General features: G+C 34.8%; 1 protein-coding gene across 3 annotated transcripts in view; it reads left to right on the top strand.

Annotated features, from left to right (window-relative positions):
• Window positions 1–37: 37 nt before the first annotated feature.
• LOC100379012 (serine/threonine-protein phosphatase 1 regulatory subunit 10-like) overlaps window positions 38–17,360 on the top strand; it is a 55,008-nt gene continuing 37,685 nt past the window's right edge. For all 3 annotated transcript variants that reach the window (XM_085492304.1, XM_085492305.1, XM_006815933.3), the window contains exons 1-3: window positions 38–98; window positions 233–503; window positions 13,228–13,338. In XM_085492304.1, the coding sequence (XP_085348430.1) occupies window positions 13,336–13,338 (3 nt within the window). In that variant the 5' untranslated portion in view covers window positions 38–98; window positions 233–503; window positions 13,228–13,335. The remainder of the gene's footprint in view (window positions 99–232; window positions 504–13,227; window positions 13,339–17,360) is intronic.

Below are 17,360 nucleotides of genomic sequence, written 5' to 3' on the forward strand. Positions count from 1 at the left end.
TCAGATAATGCGTTCTTGATACTATAATTAAGAAGTTAGAGGTGCTTCGACACGTTTCCTTAACGCTGTGAATGACGTCACATTCAAAATTCTATAAGGTGAGATGTCGCCATTTTGTGCTCTGAATTTTCAGGAATTTTCACCCAAAATTTATATCTTGTTGCCGCTGGAAACCAGATATTCTACACCGAAAGGAGGCCCTGGATACTTACTTCTGCTTTTCTGTTCCCAGATGCTGAGAATGGTCTGAAATTTGCTGTTAAAACAAGCGCTGAAATTTGGAGAAGATTTGGGGTGTGTCGCAATCTGCGAGTTGGAAGATGTAGCAGAAAACAACCTAGTCCCACGCTCTTTCTATCGACATTTTCCACTCGACAAGGCTTTTAATATAATGATAATCACAACATACGAAAAATATATTATATATTTTAAAGTTTGCTCTATATGTTGTGTCTAAAATATATACAGAAGTCGACAAATTGACGGAGGCTCTAAGTTCAAGTGTAAGTGTGCATAAATTTTGACCCAGCCGTGTTGTTGTAATAAAGCGACACTAATGGGTGGGTCAAAATGCAACCTTTCTCTCTATATCTTTGAATTTCTGATAATTATCGTCATCAGTATGACATTTTTATGTACAATGGTGTGCGAGTTGTGCACGTTAATCAGAAAAATTTGCGGGGGTGATTTTTTGTTCAATTAGGCGCACGAGACTGCATTCTGCGATAAAGAATGCCATGTTGAATAATTTGCATATATACGAACGTCATTGCTGCCAATCAAGTGATAATTTGCATAACAATGGCAGATACCACTCTCCTGAGGGGGTTACAGTTTTAGTCAGTGGGGCTATTATAATAGTAACAATGGACATGGGGTAAAGTGTTGGTGTTACAATAGGGTTGATACAATAAAGTACTTGCTTTTACAGTGTGTGTTCGTGTCTTGACAGTTTTTCCCACCATGCCCAAAACAAAATTTCCTATATACATGAAGTTAGGGGACCTGTCTAAATAAAAAACAAAGATTGCTGGTCTGGTTCTTATTGCCTGACAATTATTATAACATTGATAATGTAGACGCAACAAACCAGACTTCCATTCTGATGGTCACTTTTTTTCCCCCGGACATAGTCATGCTTTGGCATGCAAATTTGTTGCCATTTAAATACAATTTGGGTGGGAATACCCAAACAATTTTGGTAGGACAAGGCTCAACAGTGTTTCTAGTTTTATTTATTCAGCAGTCCATTTAGTCTGCTGGAAACAGTTGGCAGATGAGCATTGCGTGATTTTTGTCAGATTTAATTTAAATAAAATTAAATGTTCGTTCATCTGTGTTAAAATTACCCTACCTACAACTGGTGTAAATTCTGCTGAAATTTATCTATATTCTGTTGAGCTCTACAATTTTATTAAGACATTTCCGTAACAAGTCTGCAGAAGACTGCCATTTAAATACAAGTCCCTCGCCCAATTTTACTCCTTGACAAATTTTACTTCAAATATCTGAAGAAAAAGAATAAATTTTAATAGCAAATGAGTAAGCCCTAGTCTTCACACTCCAAGAGGGCAGTGGAGTTAATGATTCATGAATGCTTTTTGACTTGATAGAGCCTTTTGTTGGCACAAAAAATATATTTTGGTTATATGCTAGAGCTGTTATAATAAAATAATGTCTTATTTAACAGTGGCGAGTCGCATTAAAAAAGCTTGCTGTTTCCTGGCTAAGATTTTCTGGATAGTCGTGTCACTAGTTCACTGAATTCTAAAAATGTATAAAATCTTTACAGAAAATAATGGTGTTTAATGTTCACAAATTGTAATAAAAAGGCCGTATTTGATTTATTCAAAATATTGATGTCTCTCTGTTGGGGGAGGGGGGAGACGAGTGATCTGTGAATTTTTCACAAATTTGATATAGGCTGAACTTTGAATTGCTGCTAGTGCAACTATAAGCATATCCATTGTACATAGAGTGTTAAATGTTTTTCATTTCCAGCTACTGATTGTGATATGTATGTATATAGTCATACATCTTGATATATATTAATATTGCCATGGTAACAGTCTATATTTGCCCCTAGATGCTTCAGTTTATCCTATGACATGTGAATTAGTTTCAGAAATGAAGCTGCGCCTTATATTACAGTCATTACAAATAATTTAAGAATATGATGAATAGTAATGGCCATGTTATTGACATATTGGCAATATCATGCATATTGCCAGAGTTAGCAGACCCTGCCTGTGCCTTGTCAAACGGGTTGTATTGTTGCTTGATAATGTCAATGAGACTAATGATCGTAGACTGTTTCATGGCTTGAACATCAGAATCTAGAAGGCGCAAATTACATTTGCCATGGAGCTAAAAAGATATTTTTCACTCCATAGCTTAGCCTATATGAAAAAGTATAGGGAAAATCTATACTTTTCCAAAAGTTGCCTTTGTGAAATTGAAACCATGGTATACAAGTGGCTATATTGCATGTTATTACTGTTGAACAGTGATAACATAGTTCTATTGTGCATATCTTTTGTTTTGATTTCATTACAGGGTTCCAGCGAATTTTTCAACAGAATAGTATGGCAGTGTTGGCATTATGCTTGGATTTTGTTTAGAAACAAGGCAAAAAAAATCGATGTCTTTTTCATATGCCAGTGTGAAATTGCTAGTTTTTTTAGCTCCGCTGTCGACTTTGTCGAGCGGAGCTTATCATATGAGTGATTGTCCGTCGTCGTCGTCCGTGTCAATGTTTTACTTTTTCGACTTCTTCTTGAAAACTACAAGCCTGAATGCTTTGATACTTGGTGTATATGTACCTTGGGTAGACCTCTCTTAGATTTGTTCATTTCATGTTGATATCTTCAATTCTCTAATTTTGGTGAATATTTTTGTCATTTTTAGTAAAAAGTGATATTTTCGACTTCTTGTTGAAAACCGCAAGTGCAATTGCTTTGATATTACATATATAGGTACTACATGTGGACCTCTCTCAGATTTGTTCATTTCATGATGATATCTTCAATTCTCTAATTTTGGTGAATATTTTTGTCATTTTTAGTAAAAAGTGATATTTTCGACTTCTTGTTGAAAACCGCAAGTGCAATTGCTTTGATATTACATATATAGGTACTACATGTGGACCTCTCTCAGATTTGTTCATTTTGTAATGATATCTTTAATTCTCTAATTTTGGTGAATATTTTTGTCATTTTTGGTAAAAACTGATATTTTCGACTTCTTGTTAAAAACCGCAAGTCCAATTGCTTTGATATTACATATATAGGTACTACATGTGACCCTCTCTCAGATTTGTTCATTTTGTAATGATATCTTTAATTCTCTAATTTTGGTGAATATTTTTGTAATTTTTGGTAAAAAGTGATATTTTTGACTTCTTGTTGAAAACCGCAAGTCCAATTGCTTTGATATTACATATATAGGTACTACATGTGACCCTCTCTCAGATTTGTTCATTTTGTAATGATATCTTTAATTCTCTAATTTCGGTGAATATTTTTGTAATTTTTGGTAAAAAGTGATATTTTCGACTTCTTGTTGAAAACCGCAAGTCCAATTGCTTTGATATTACATATATAGGTACTACATGTGGACCTCTCTCAGATTTGTTCATTTCATAATGATATCTTTAATTCTCTAATTTTGATGAATATTTTTGTAATTTTTGGTAAAAAGTGATATTTTCGACTTCTTGTTGAAAACCGCAAGTCCAATTGCTTTGATATTACATATATAGGTACTACATGTGGACCTCTCTCAGATTTGTTCATTTCATAATGATATCTTTAATTCTCTAATTTTGATGAATATTTTTGTAATTTTTGGTAAAAAGTGATATTTTCGACTTCTTGTTGAAAACCGCAAGTCCGATTGCTTTGATATATTATACATATAGGTACTACATGTGGACCTCTCTCAGATTTGTTCATTTTCTAATGATATCTTCTGTTCTTTAATTGCCATGTGCATTGCTAACAGCGGAGCTATCTCAGCCGACAGGCTGCTTGTTTATTTTTCCAGCGACAGTGATTCATTTAACATTTGTACTACCAACATTTTATGACATGTTTTTTAGCTCCGCTGTTGACTTTGTTGAGCGGAGCTTATCATATGAGTGATTGTCGTTTGTGTCAATGTTTTACATTTTCGACTTCTTCTTGAAAATCACAAGCCTGAATGCTTTGATACTTGGTGTATATGTACCTTGGGTAGACCTCTCTTAGGTTTGTTCATTTCATGTTGATATCTTCAATTCTCTAATTTTGGTGAATATTTTTGTCATTTTTCGTAAAAAGTGATATTTTCGACTTCTTGTTAAAAACCACAAGTGCAATTGCTTTGATATTACATATATAGGTACTACATGTGGACCACTCTCAGATTTGTTCATTTTGTAATGATATCTTTAATTTTCTAATTTTGGTGAATATTTTTGTCATTTTTGGTAAAAAGTGATATTTTCGACTTCTTGTTAAAAACCGCAAGTCCGATTGCTTTGATATTACAGATATAGGTACTACATGTGGACCTTTCTCAGATTTGTTCATTCCGTGATATCTTCAATTCTCTAATTTTTTTGAATATTTTTGTCATTTTTGGTAGAAAGTGATATTTTCGACTTCTTGTTAAAAACTGTAAGTCCGATTGCTTTGATACTATACATATTGTTCATTTTCTAATGATGTCTCCAGTTCTTTAATTGAAATGTGCATTGCTAACAGCGGAGCTATCTCAGCCGATAGGCTGCTTGTTAAAAAAATTATGTCTTGTAACATTTAAGTAGCTGTTTTGTGAATCATCAAATTGTAAGACGTAAATTGGTGTATTAGAATTCAGAGTTGACATCACTTTGATCTGCGGTTCTTTCTAAATACTGTAAACAACTTAGTTTTAATGATTTTACGACATTTGTGAAGGCAGAGATTGTGACAGAACCTGTGAGAATTTATTTATGCTATGAAATTTCATAATTACGCTGAATGTTGTCACTCCCAAATTAGCGGTTTACAGTAATAACTGTACAACGCAACGCAACACATCTACATGCTTATGTCTACATCATTCTTGCGATCTCAAAAGTTCTTAGTTACTTTGTGTCCTGACTTATAAAGGTGTATTGCATAACATTGAATGCAAATAATATGAATATATAGTCGTGTCCTAATTTAGCCTCTCAATTACACTAATAACTTTAGTTCTTGGATACAACTTGGCTGACAATAATGTGTAATTGTTCTATTAAAATCACACTGTTAATAGAAGTGGATCATAAACCCAAAATTGCTTTTTACACGTTTTGTTTATTTGATCATTAGAATACTTCGGATTTTGACCATAGACACACAACTGTCATTTATGTGTGTGCAACTAATGGAGCAAGTACATACTACATGCACTGTATGAATTTATGCATGCATAGCTATTAGCGAAATTTCACAAATACTGTTTGAAATTGTTGCTTTAAATTGTTAGGCCATCCTGTGACTTTTTCTAAGCTAGTAGTAATCAACAAAACTAAAATTTTTGAGATCATTCTTTGAAGTAAGTTTATATATCAAGAGAAAGTACTGTTCAATAAAACCTCAAACTTGTAGATTTTAAAATAAAAATGTAGTTTTCAGGCATATTAAGTTTGCGTTGGTAGGGGAGGCTTCGCTTGAAGGTGGCTTTGGTTTTTGTATTTGGCTTCCACCTCATTTGAAACTGGCTTGGTTTCCCTTGTTTGCCTTCCACCTCATGAAAGAGGCTAGAGTTCTGATGTTTGGCTTCAACCTCATGAAAGGGGCTTGAGTTTCCATGTTTGGCTTTCACTTCATTTAGAGACATGAGTTCCCTTCTTTGGCTTCCATCTCATTTAAAGGTGCCAGGCTTCTCTTGTTGGGCTCCCATCTACTTCCATCATTTTTTACTTTTTCGACTCCTTCTTGAAAACTACAACCCTGAATGCCTTGATACTTGGTGTATATGTACCTTGGGTAGACCTCACTTAGTTTTTTACATGTCATGTAGATATCTTGAATTCTCTATTTTTTGATGAATATTTTTGTAATTTTTGGTAAAAAGTGGTATTTTCAACTTCATGTTGAAAACCACAAGTCAGATTGCTTTGATATTGTACATATAGGTACTACAGGTGTGCCTCTAATATTTGTTTATTTTCTAATGATATCTTTCATTCTTTAATTGAAGTGTGAACTGTGGAGCTATCTCGGCTGAGAGGCTGCTTGTTTAAAATATTAAAATAATATTGACATTAATAATTGATTAACCTGTCAATGATTTGATATTAATCTTTTTAAGCTAGTTATTTGTGCTTCTTAGTGTTTACCCTTACAGTTGTAAATTTTAAAGTCCAATAGTCAGCACATGTATTGTACACAAATTGTGTACATTGCATTGACCCATAGCAAACTTGTTTTTACAGATAAAAAAATTATTACACATCTATCGTGATATAATTTATGTACATAAAGTGCTCATCTGTCTTGTGTTCTTATACACAATGTAGCTGGCATAAATCACATGAATTGTCAAATACACTTACCGGGTAATCGTCTTTAATATTACTTAGGCAATTTTGTTGCTTGCAATCAATGAGTACTGCTATTTTTCTTGAAAAGGACTTTTTTTTTCATTCAAGACTAATACCAAACATGGAATAATCATCTTGATTCAACTCGTCTTGACACATTTGTATGCTATCATAGTTTTAATTTTGCGTGTTGAAATTACAGGTATATCTATTTCTATGTGCAATTTCAATTGATGAATTTGTATTTTATAAGTCTGTGTCTAGTCTTAGGTATCCTGCAAGTTACACTGACCTTAAACATGTCAGTTTTGGAGAGTGAAAATGTATGGTCATGTGTACCGTACATGTATTTTTGAGGTAAAATTATTATAGAAAGAAAGCACTGACATTATTATTATATTGCTGTTAAAATTTGGAGTTTTACAGCAGAGTGTATGTGTCATAACTTACAGTATTGTAATCCTATCAGTTGGGCCATGAACGAATAAATATTTTTGGAGTTGCTGAATAGTTGGAAGTGTAATTAAAATTTGTTTTAATTAGCGATAACATGATTGCAGAATTAAAGCAACGTATGAAACGGGTAAACAAAACTTGGGAAAACTAAATAATGCTTGAGAAGAAAAAAATTGTGAGCATTTAGTGAAAATCGAGGGATCCAGCTAATATGGAGGGTCCAATGAATAAGATAGTGGTGCTTACTTGTAAATGCTTGTATATTTTTATGTTAGTGAGTGTGAACTTTCAATGTGTTGATTATTGGTCTAATTCTTCAGCAAAATAGTTAGGTTTTTATTCAATTTAGAGGTCATCCTTGTGCTAAGTTGCCTTATCTTGCAAATTTAAGTATCTCTATAAGTAGCATATTTATAATGCACATGACAGTATTAGATCAAGAAAATGAAAAGTGGCTGTCAAAAAACTATATCAAAATGAGACTTTTAAAGATAGCAGTCCCTAATCGGTAACCACAGACTTAGTCAATTTTTTGCTAATTATTTATGCGTTATTTCGGGAAATTTTGCTTGTCTAATGAGATTTTGTGCCTGTCTAAAATGACAGGTAGACAGGTGGTTGGATGAAAGCCTGCAAATCTATGTTCAAAATAATTTGTATGATCCAGTGTACAATGAATTTAATTTATCTATGTACATTTGAATTAGAAATGTGCTTCTGATAGTCTGATAGCAAATGTGGTAGTTGCACTTTGTAATAACATTTATGTGGTGTGTTTGATGAAAATGTAGTTTAATTTGACATGTACTGGTGTACAATTGAAACGTGCCCACTTTTGATTTGTACATGTAACTGGGGATAAATTGACATGTGCATGCAACCAGTGTTGGATTAACATGAGGTCACTTTTGATTTGACATGTGCATGCAACCAGTGTTGGATTGACATGTACATGAAACCAGTGTTTGATTGACATGTAGCCATTTTTGATTTGACATGTACATGAAACCAGTGTTGGATTGACATGTGGCCACATTTAATTTGACATGTGCATGCAACCAGTGTTGGATTGACATGTGGCCACATTTAATTTGACATGTGCATGCAACCAGTGTTGGATTGACATGTGGCCACTTTTGATTTGACATGTGCATGCAACCAGTGTTGGATTGACTTGTAGCCACTTTTGATTTGGCATATGCATGCAACCAGTGTTGGATTGACATGTGGCCACTTTTGATTTGACATGTACATAAAACTAGTGTTGTATTGACATGTAGCCACTTTTGATTTGGCATATGCATGCAACCAGTGTTGGATTGACATGAGGTCACTTTTGATTTGACATGTGCATGCAACCAGTGTTGGATTGACATGTACATGAAACCAGTGTTTGATTGACATGTAGCCATTTTTGATTTGACATGTACATGAAACCAGTGTTGGATTGACATGTGGCCACTTTTGATTTGACATGTACATGAAACCAGTGTTGGATTGAAATGTGGCCACATTTAATTTGACATGTGCATGCAACCAGTGTTGGATTGACATGTGGCCACATTTAATTTGACATGTGCATGCAACCAGTGTTGGATTGACATGTGGCCACTTTTGATTTGACATGTGCATGCAACCAGTGTTGGATTGACATGTAGCCACTTTTGATTTGGCATATGCATGCAACCAGTGTTGGATTGACATGTGGCCACTTTTGATTTGACATGTACATAAAACTAGTGTTGTATTGACATGTAGCCACTTTTGATTTGGCATATGCATGCAACCAGTGTTGGATTGACATGTGGCCACTTTTGATTTGACATGTACATGAAACCAGTGTTGGATTGAAATGTGGCCACATTTAATTTGACATGTGCATGCAACCAGTGTTGGATTGACATGTGGCCACTTTTGATTTGACATGTACATAAAACTAGTGTTGTATTGACATGTAGCCACTTTTGATTTGGCATATGCATGCAACCAGTGTTGGATTGACATGTGGCCACTTTTGATTTGACATGTACATGAAACCAGTGTTGGATTGAAATGTGGCCACATTTAATTTGACATGTGCATGCAACCAGTGTTGGATTGACATGTGGCCACGTTTAATTTGACATGTGCATGCAACCAGTGTTGTATTGACATGTGGCCACTTTTGATTTGACATGTGCATGCAACCAGTGTTGGATTGACATGTGGCCACTTTTGATTTGACATGTGCCTGCAACCAGTGTTGTATTGACATGTGGCCACTTTTGATTTGACATGTACATAAAACTAGTGTTGTATTGACATGTGGCCACTTTTGATTTGACATGTGCATGCAACCAGTGTTGGATTGACTGTGGCCACTTTTGATTTGACATGTACATAAAACTAGTGTTGTATTGACATGTGGCCACTTTTGATTTGACATGTGCATGCAACCAGTGTTTGATTGACATGTAGCCATTTTTGATTTGACATGTGCCTGCAACCAGTGTTGGATTGACTGTGGCCACTTTTGATTTGACATGTACATAAAACTAGTGTTGTATTGACATGTGGCCACTTTTGATTTGACATGTGCATGCAACCAGTGTTGGATTGACATGTGGCCACTTTTGATTTGACATGTGCCTGCAACCAGTGTTGGATTGACATGTGGCCACTTTTGACTTGACATGTACATGAAACCAGTGTTGGATTGACATGTGGCCGCTTTGGATTTGACATGTGCATGCAACCAGTGTTGGATTGACTGTGGCCACTTTTGATTTGACATGTACATGAAACCAGTGTTGGATGCATGTTTGGCCATTTTTGATTTGACATGTACATGAAACCAGTGTTGGATTGACATGTGGCCACTTGTGATTTGACATGTACATGAAACCAGTGTTGGATTGACATGTGGCCACTTTTGATTTGACATGTACATGAAACTAGTGTTGGATTGACATGTGGCCACTTTTGATTTGACATGTGCCTGCAACCAGTGTTGGATTGACATGTGGCCACTTTTGATTTGACATGTACATGAAACCAGTGTTGGATTGACATGTGGCCGCTTTTGATTTGACATGTGCATGCAACCAGTGTTGGGTTGACTGTGGCCACTTTTGATTTGACATGTACATGAAACCAGTGTTGGATGCATGTTTGGCCATTTTTGATTTGACATGTACATGAAACCAGTGTTGGATTGACATGTGGCCACTTGTGATTTGACATGTACATGAAACCAGTGTTGGATTGACATGTGGCCACTTTTGATTTGACATGTACATGAAACCAGTGTTGGATTGACATGTGGCCACTTTTGATTTGACATGTACATGAAACTAGTGTTGGATTGACATGTGGCCACTTTTGATTTGACATGTACATGAAACTAGTGTTGGATTGACATTTTGCCACTTTTGATTTGACATGTACATGAAACCAGTGCTGGATTGACTGGCCACTTTTGATTTGACATGTACATGAAACCAGTGTTGGATGCATGTTTGGCCATTTTTGATTTGACATGTACATGTAAGCAAGGAGTTGAGGCCACTCGTTTTCAAGGCTAAAATTGCCTTGGCATAAGAACAATATAGGGAATATCGGTAGTCACCAAGGCGTTTTCTTTTTGGGCATTGAGGAAATTGCCTCCATAAAGTTCAAACCCTGTGTAACTACTGTTAAATCGACATGTACCTGAAATCTATGTTCAAATTTGTTATCACTGTTCTATTATGTAACTTGCATTGATTTAAGGTAGCAACAGGGGATATCCCATCGTTTACATAAGAGTCATGTGACTGAAGATTAACTGGACCCTCTCAAAATAACAAATCAAAATTTAACCATTTGATTGGCGTTTTCAGAATAATTTCGTTTTAAAAGGTTCTTATAAAGTGTTGATGAACGTTTGTATGTGATTATTTTTCTAATAATTATCATAAATACAGTGTACTAATTATTAACTTGGGTGTTTATTTCAAGCATGTACTGTGAGAGGAAGTACTGCCAACTTTTTCTTGAAAAGTTCAAAATAGTTACAGATGTGTGAACTTGAGAATGGTATTTATTGGATTGTCTAATGTTGATTTTTAAGTCCATGTGACCACTGTTGAATTGGCATGTCTTCTGTTGAACTGATATGTACCTGTGACCACTGTTGAATTGTCATGTCTTCTGTTGAACTGATGTACCTGTGACCACTGTTGAATTGTCATGTCTTCTGTTGAACTGATATGTACCTGTGACCACTGTTGAATTGGCATGTCTTCTGTTGAACTGATATGTACCTGTGACCACTGTTGAATTGTCATGTCTTCTGTTGAACTGATATGTACCTGTGACCACTGTTGAATTCTGTACATGTATATGTCACCACTAACTGTTGAATTTGACATGTCCATGTGACCACTGTTGAGATGAAATGTACATATCAATGTTAAATTGACATACATATCCATGTGACCTCTGTTCAATTGACTTGTCAAGTAACCCTTGTTGAATTGACTTGTCCAAGTAACCTCTCTTCAATTGACTATTTGTGAGTCACTTGGGTGTTTTTGTCTGAATGTCATAATTATTTGCCATAAAACTACTAAAATAATCCTCCAACTATTAGTTGCATTCACCCACAGCTTCTTAGCACGGGCTAAGAGGTCAAATTCCCTAGCCCGTGCTAAGAAAACATGCGTGTACACTTAGCATGGGCTAAGGAATGCTAAGTACGGGTAAAATCTGAAACTTGGCACGGGCTAACGTTGTGTGCGCGAACACTTAGCCCAGGGCTAAGCGCCCTCTGTGCCGATCTTTGGATGTGAATACATGTGTATTATGCACGTGATCAAATATATGCAACTTTCAAGAAAGTCGTCTATTCCACCAGTCATTACTCCGCACATGCTTCCAAACTGATTGGGTCACTGTAGTAGAGGTACAGCAGCTCCAATTGTATACAAAATAAATTTGGTACGTTGTCTACAACATACATTAATAAAACTCTGCATTCTGTTACGCTGTTGTATACTGTTTCTTTGCATCCAAATAAGTTTGGTTCGCCTTCTCTCGCGTTCCTATGCACGACGCTTCAAAATTAGAACGAAACATGTCAGCAGCAGAAATTTTGCTTTTGAAAACAGCGGCTTAACAAAGGTCACGGACTGATGGCTTCTCTTAGCCTGTGCTAAGGACTGGCCCTCCCAGTGCGTGGACGCAATTGGGTTTAACCGAAATGCAAACATGTGAGATAAGCCTAAATCAGCTTAAATCTTAACTCGTACTTTGTGTAGCATGAACACTACTATTCATTTGTTTATCAAAATGTTTGTAGGTAAATGTTTAACTTATAGTACTGTGAGCTCCTAGAAATGTGCAATCGTTTTGTACACATGTCGGTAATGACAAGCCATTGATAGTGTGCTTCAAGCACAAACTTCAAATAAGCCTCACACATTGTCTATCCCGGCCCAACTTGTAATGCCTTTATCTTTTTATAAAACATAATAACTTTCTTCATTTGTAATCCAGTGTGGTGAAAAGCATCAACAAATGTAGTAATAGTTTTCTTTACAGTAGTATCTTGGCCATACAGACTGTACTGTAAATACATTAATTATTCACTAGCTTTTAATTTTGCTCTTTTCATGACATTTGCTAAATTAAATCCGTGCAAGCAAGTAAAATTATAATAGTACTTGTTACTTTACTGGAAAATTTGTGAATTGAAACCCAGTCAATATGATTAAATACAGAAATTATGAAAGTAAATACCAGTGAAAATGAATGTTACTACAGTTATTACATCAAGCACATAACAAGATTCATACGGGTAACTTGCAACTTCTCTGGGAAAGTCCTAATCATTATTCCAATAACTAACCGCAAATGAGATTTGTAATTGTACAGATAATTTACAACTTTCAATGTTGCACTATGAAAACAGACAACAAATTAGCCATAGTACAAACCTTCACAAAAATTAATTGGCCCTAGTCAAGTGGTGCGAGGAAAATATATGTCACAAAATATAGAAAATTGATTTGTAACATTAGATCATTTGATAGCGTCAATAGAAAAGTTTTTGCTATATTGCAATGTTCCTAGGGAGTTTCCTGTATGAATCGTGTTTTTGGTTGCTGTAATTCATATGCAAATGAGTTATGTTCAGAAGATATTATTGGTGGCACAACTAATATATTTTTTTTATGTTTGTTCTTGTTCTGTAGGTTGAAGACCATAACTATAGAAGTCTCTTGCAATCAGTTTATATATTTCCTACAAAGTTTACTGGCCTGTTTGTTGTCGGTTCCTTTTCTTAGTTTCAAAGATACAAGATGGTAATTGCATAGACATTAACGTAACGAACTGTATTAGTGTCAGCTGTATTTTTTTTTCTATTACATTTGTACATTTTCAATAGTTTCTCTTCAAATGATTGCACTCAAAGGGTCACTTGAGAAATAATTGTGCAAAGTTTTAAGTTAAATCCAAATGATTTTGTGTTTTGTGTTAATAGACACACATGTCTTAAAGTTGCACTCTGTTAAAGCCATCTCTTACTATGCTTTTCCCTCACATTTGTGAGCTGTATAAAAGTTACAATTAATCAAAATCTCTCCTCAGAATTGTACCAATCATAAATAGACCTTGTTTGCTAATGGCAGCTGAGATCTTGTTGAAAGCCAGAGAACCATGCAACTTGATTAACTGATGTGTCTAACCATGCTGTTTGGAATACTGAACGTGTTGACAAGAAAGAATGGAACACTATTTGAGAGGTGTGGCTTCCTTGCTTTCAGCTGTCATTTGCGTCAAAGGTATATTAATGTTGCGGCCACATTCTGTGATTACCGGGTACAGCAGAGGACCCTTTGGGGTAATGTGTGTAATTTTCGTCAAGCAACGTTTCACCAACAAACAATGCATTGTAATGTTTTCTAAACATGTAAAAGATTTGTGGTGCTAAAAGTATATTCCATTTAATTTTGAGACCATTTCGAATGACCAAGGTAGCCATTCTGGTTGCTTGAAAACATAGTCTGTTTCAATATACAGAGTTGGTAATCTAGAGATCTGTAATGATGAATTTCTAGCTACACCTTTCTCTTTAGTTTTGCTTGTGTGGTCATGAAAGGACCTTGTAAGAAATGGCTCTACAGAGTGCAGTTTTGATACTGTAGGATTTCTTTATATTCTATAATTCAACATATGTTTCTGGTTATTCTGGTCACTGTCATAAGGTATACATAATGACAGGTTTATTGTGTGTTTAATATCGAGTATAAATCAAATATTTGTTACAATATCTTTTTTTTGGATGGAATGTGTGATTTTTCGTCTTTTCTAGCGTGAGTGACATAAATATTTAGGTTGTACTGTATTTGAAAGAATGGTTGAGACTGGTTTGTTTAACGACTTCTGATGATTTAAATCCCTAAGATTAGACAACCATGAGCATAGACATGACAGTTTACTGTTTGTCAATCACTTGAATTCTATGAATTCTATGTCACATAAGCATGTCATTTGAGGTGTTGATTCTTTGCTGATTATTTGCTGCTTGAACGCCCAAAAAACTTTCTTTGCTGATTTTTTTCATGAGAAAACCAAGAGGCCAAGATTTTTTTGAACAAAAAGCACAACTAATTATATTTTTTTTACTGATATGATCGAAAAATCATTCATGATCTCTCAAATTCTCCAAAAAGGATGACATTTAGAAATTTTACAAGTTGCAAATCCAGGGAGTGGGTTATTTTGTGTGCATGGTCTTACTAATGGATATCATTTTGGCATATCGGTTGCCGATCTATTTTGTTTCAAAAATAGTTGTTTCTGTGATGGTTTTCAGACCTGTCTAGGATGATTTCATTCAAACTTGGTTTTTCATGCTGGATATTTTAATGTTCCTGTTCGTGTTTCACCTTCAATTTCATACTGGGCACTGTTCATTCACCCAGGGATTGTCTATATTTAACCCTATACCTCTTGCATCTCCTGTAAGTTGCTCATTTTGTGACTAAAAGGAGGTCCTAAATTGTAGTAGGCAATTGTAGTTCTTGGTAATTATTAAAAAAAAAAAAACATTCTGGCTTAGGACTGCAATTTCCAACTACCCTTTTCTATCTATTATTGGTTCAAAAAAAAATCTAGCTACTTAATGAATATATAAGTTATGTTGTGCATTTTATGTAATATTGTCTAGTTAAGTTTAAGTATGGTATTTGCTCTATCAGTATTGCATATAGCTATGGAAATGATATACCATATTTGTTCTGTTAGAAGTGTGTATAACAAAATTTGTTTTTCCATGAGTATAATTAAAATATTACCAGTTTGGCCATAAAACATTTCGCTAATTTACGTATGCGCTACTAATCAAGAACATATGGTAGATGTGTCAAAATGACATTTTAATGATCCGGCATACATCAAATGCAATTTTTCATTTACCTGACGTGTGCTTCTAATAGAGTAAATGTGATATAGACACTTGACTGTCTACCACCAAGTGATGGTACAGATAAAGAACGTTTAGACTATTCAATTCAATTTCTCGATTATGTTTGGATTATTGAAAAACAACATTAGTTTGATATCTATATCAGCAATGATTACCTGAAACTACTGTTTATATATATGATATGCACTGTATGTAGTATATCTGAGACTTGTATCTTAATGCCTTGGATTCTATGCTTTGATCAATTCAATATAAGGCCCACATCTTCAGTCCAACTGCATCTCAAAAAAACTCGCTCAGCAATTGTTTATACCCAAGTCGGTGACCAATATTGGAGGTACAATTATTAAAAACAAAATGCAGAATCAATGTTCAAAAAAATGCATTAGCTTATTTGCACTTTGGCAATTCCTCTGTGCTAGTTATTTTCGTTTCTGGCCTAATCCTGGGATTAGTTCTCCATTCAGTTACTGAAATTTATTTTCTCCTTATCGGAAAAGTGCACAGCAAGTTCATAAAATTTGGCCATCATTATTACCGTTAGTTTGGTCATGCCTGCTGGCCGTTCACTTGAATTCCTAATGACGTGAGACAATCAGCTATGTGTAAGTATAGCCATAGAAATAGCAGATGGTAAGCTAAAGCTATCTCTTCCTATGTTTGTATATTGTACATGTTGAGACTAGTTGGATTTCTAGGTCGTATAACATTATCAATGAATTTTGAAAATGTGTCTTTCCACAGAGACATGCTTATTTTGATTGTGAACAGTTACAAAGTGATACATGGACACTAATAATTTTCACCAAAACCAACCTACTGCTTCGGCAATCCAGTAGTTTTGGGAATTGCATGCTCCAAGAAATCTCTACAAACTGTTGATAGTAGGCAGGCAATAGACTGATACTACAAAATAAAAGCAAAACAATAATGAAATGAAAACTATAACAGAAGTTACTTGTATCAACAGCTATTTGTACAATTGATATTTTGTCCATGTTGTGCTTTTCAGAAAGGTGAGATTGGTTGACACTGGATGACCCAAGTATTACATCGGTTCATACATTTTCATTAGCTAGAAAAACACACAAATCTCCGTCTCTCGCAATTGTGGCCAATTTACACAGCAAATAGACCCATAAATTTATTCAAAACTCATCAAAATAACTGTTTATATTGCAAGTATATAACACCATAACTGCAGTTTAGTACAAATTGGTTTAAATTGTAAAACACATTCATTTTCAGGTACCAAGGAAATCATCTTGATGTGTCTGAGGCCACATTGACTGTTCTGGAATACATTCTTATTAGTATTCATTCAGCCAAGGCATTGTGATCTTTCAAGTTGTTTTCAAACATTTGAAATTTATGAAACATTGATAAATATTTGGTATAAAAACATTCACAGTTTTCATAAATGATAGTGTTTTGAGTGCTATCTATCAAGAAACCTGTGCAGCTGTCTACCTTGCTGATCTTGCCATATACTTTTATAATGTGCAGTGTAGAATATCATTACATTGCCAGCAGTTATTTAATTCTCACTGACAAGCTTATGTTTCTCTGTAAAATTGAATCTTCTAAGTAACTTTTCATTTTATGCATTTTAAATACGCCTGATTCAAGTTTGCTTTTGAGATGAAATCTCATTTTCCGGTGCTAGTTTGCTTAGAGAGAACACACTACCAGTTTCCAATACTTAAAAAAAATACACCTGGACTTTAAAAAGTTATCAATGTGCAAATTGATGAAAAAATTATGCTTTAATCACATTCAGATTTTCTGATCGATTTCTGGGGGCAACTTCCACATATAGGTTCACTGAGCAAAAGAGTGTAATCTATAGGGTTCATCTCACTAGTAAAAAAAATGTGTCAAAAATAAGTGCATATA

Source organism: Saccoglossus kowalevskii, chromosome 17 (genome assembly GCF_978046115.1).
Source record: "Saccoglossus kowalevskii chromosome 17, keSacKowa6.1, whole genome shotgun sequence".
NCBI lineage: Eukaryota > Metazoa > Hemichordata > Enteropneusta > Harrimaniidae > Saccoglossus > Saccoglossus kowalevskii.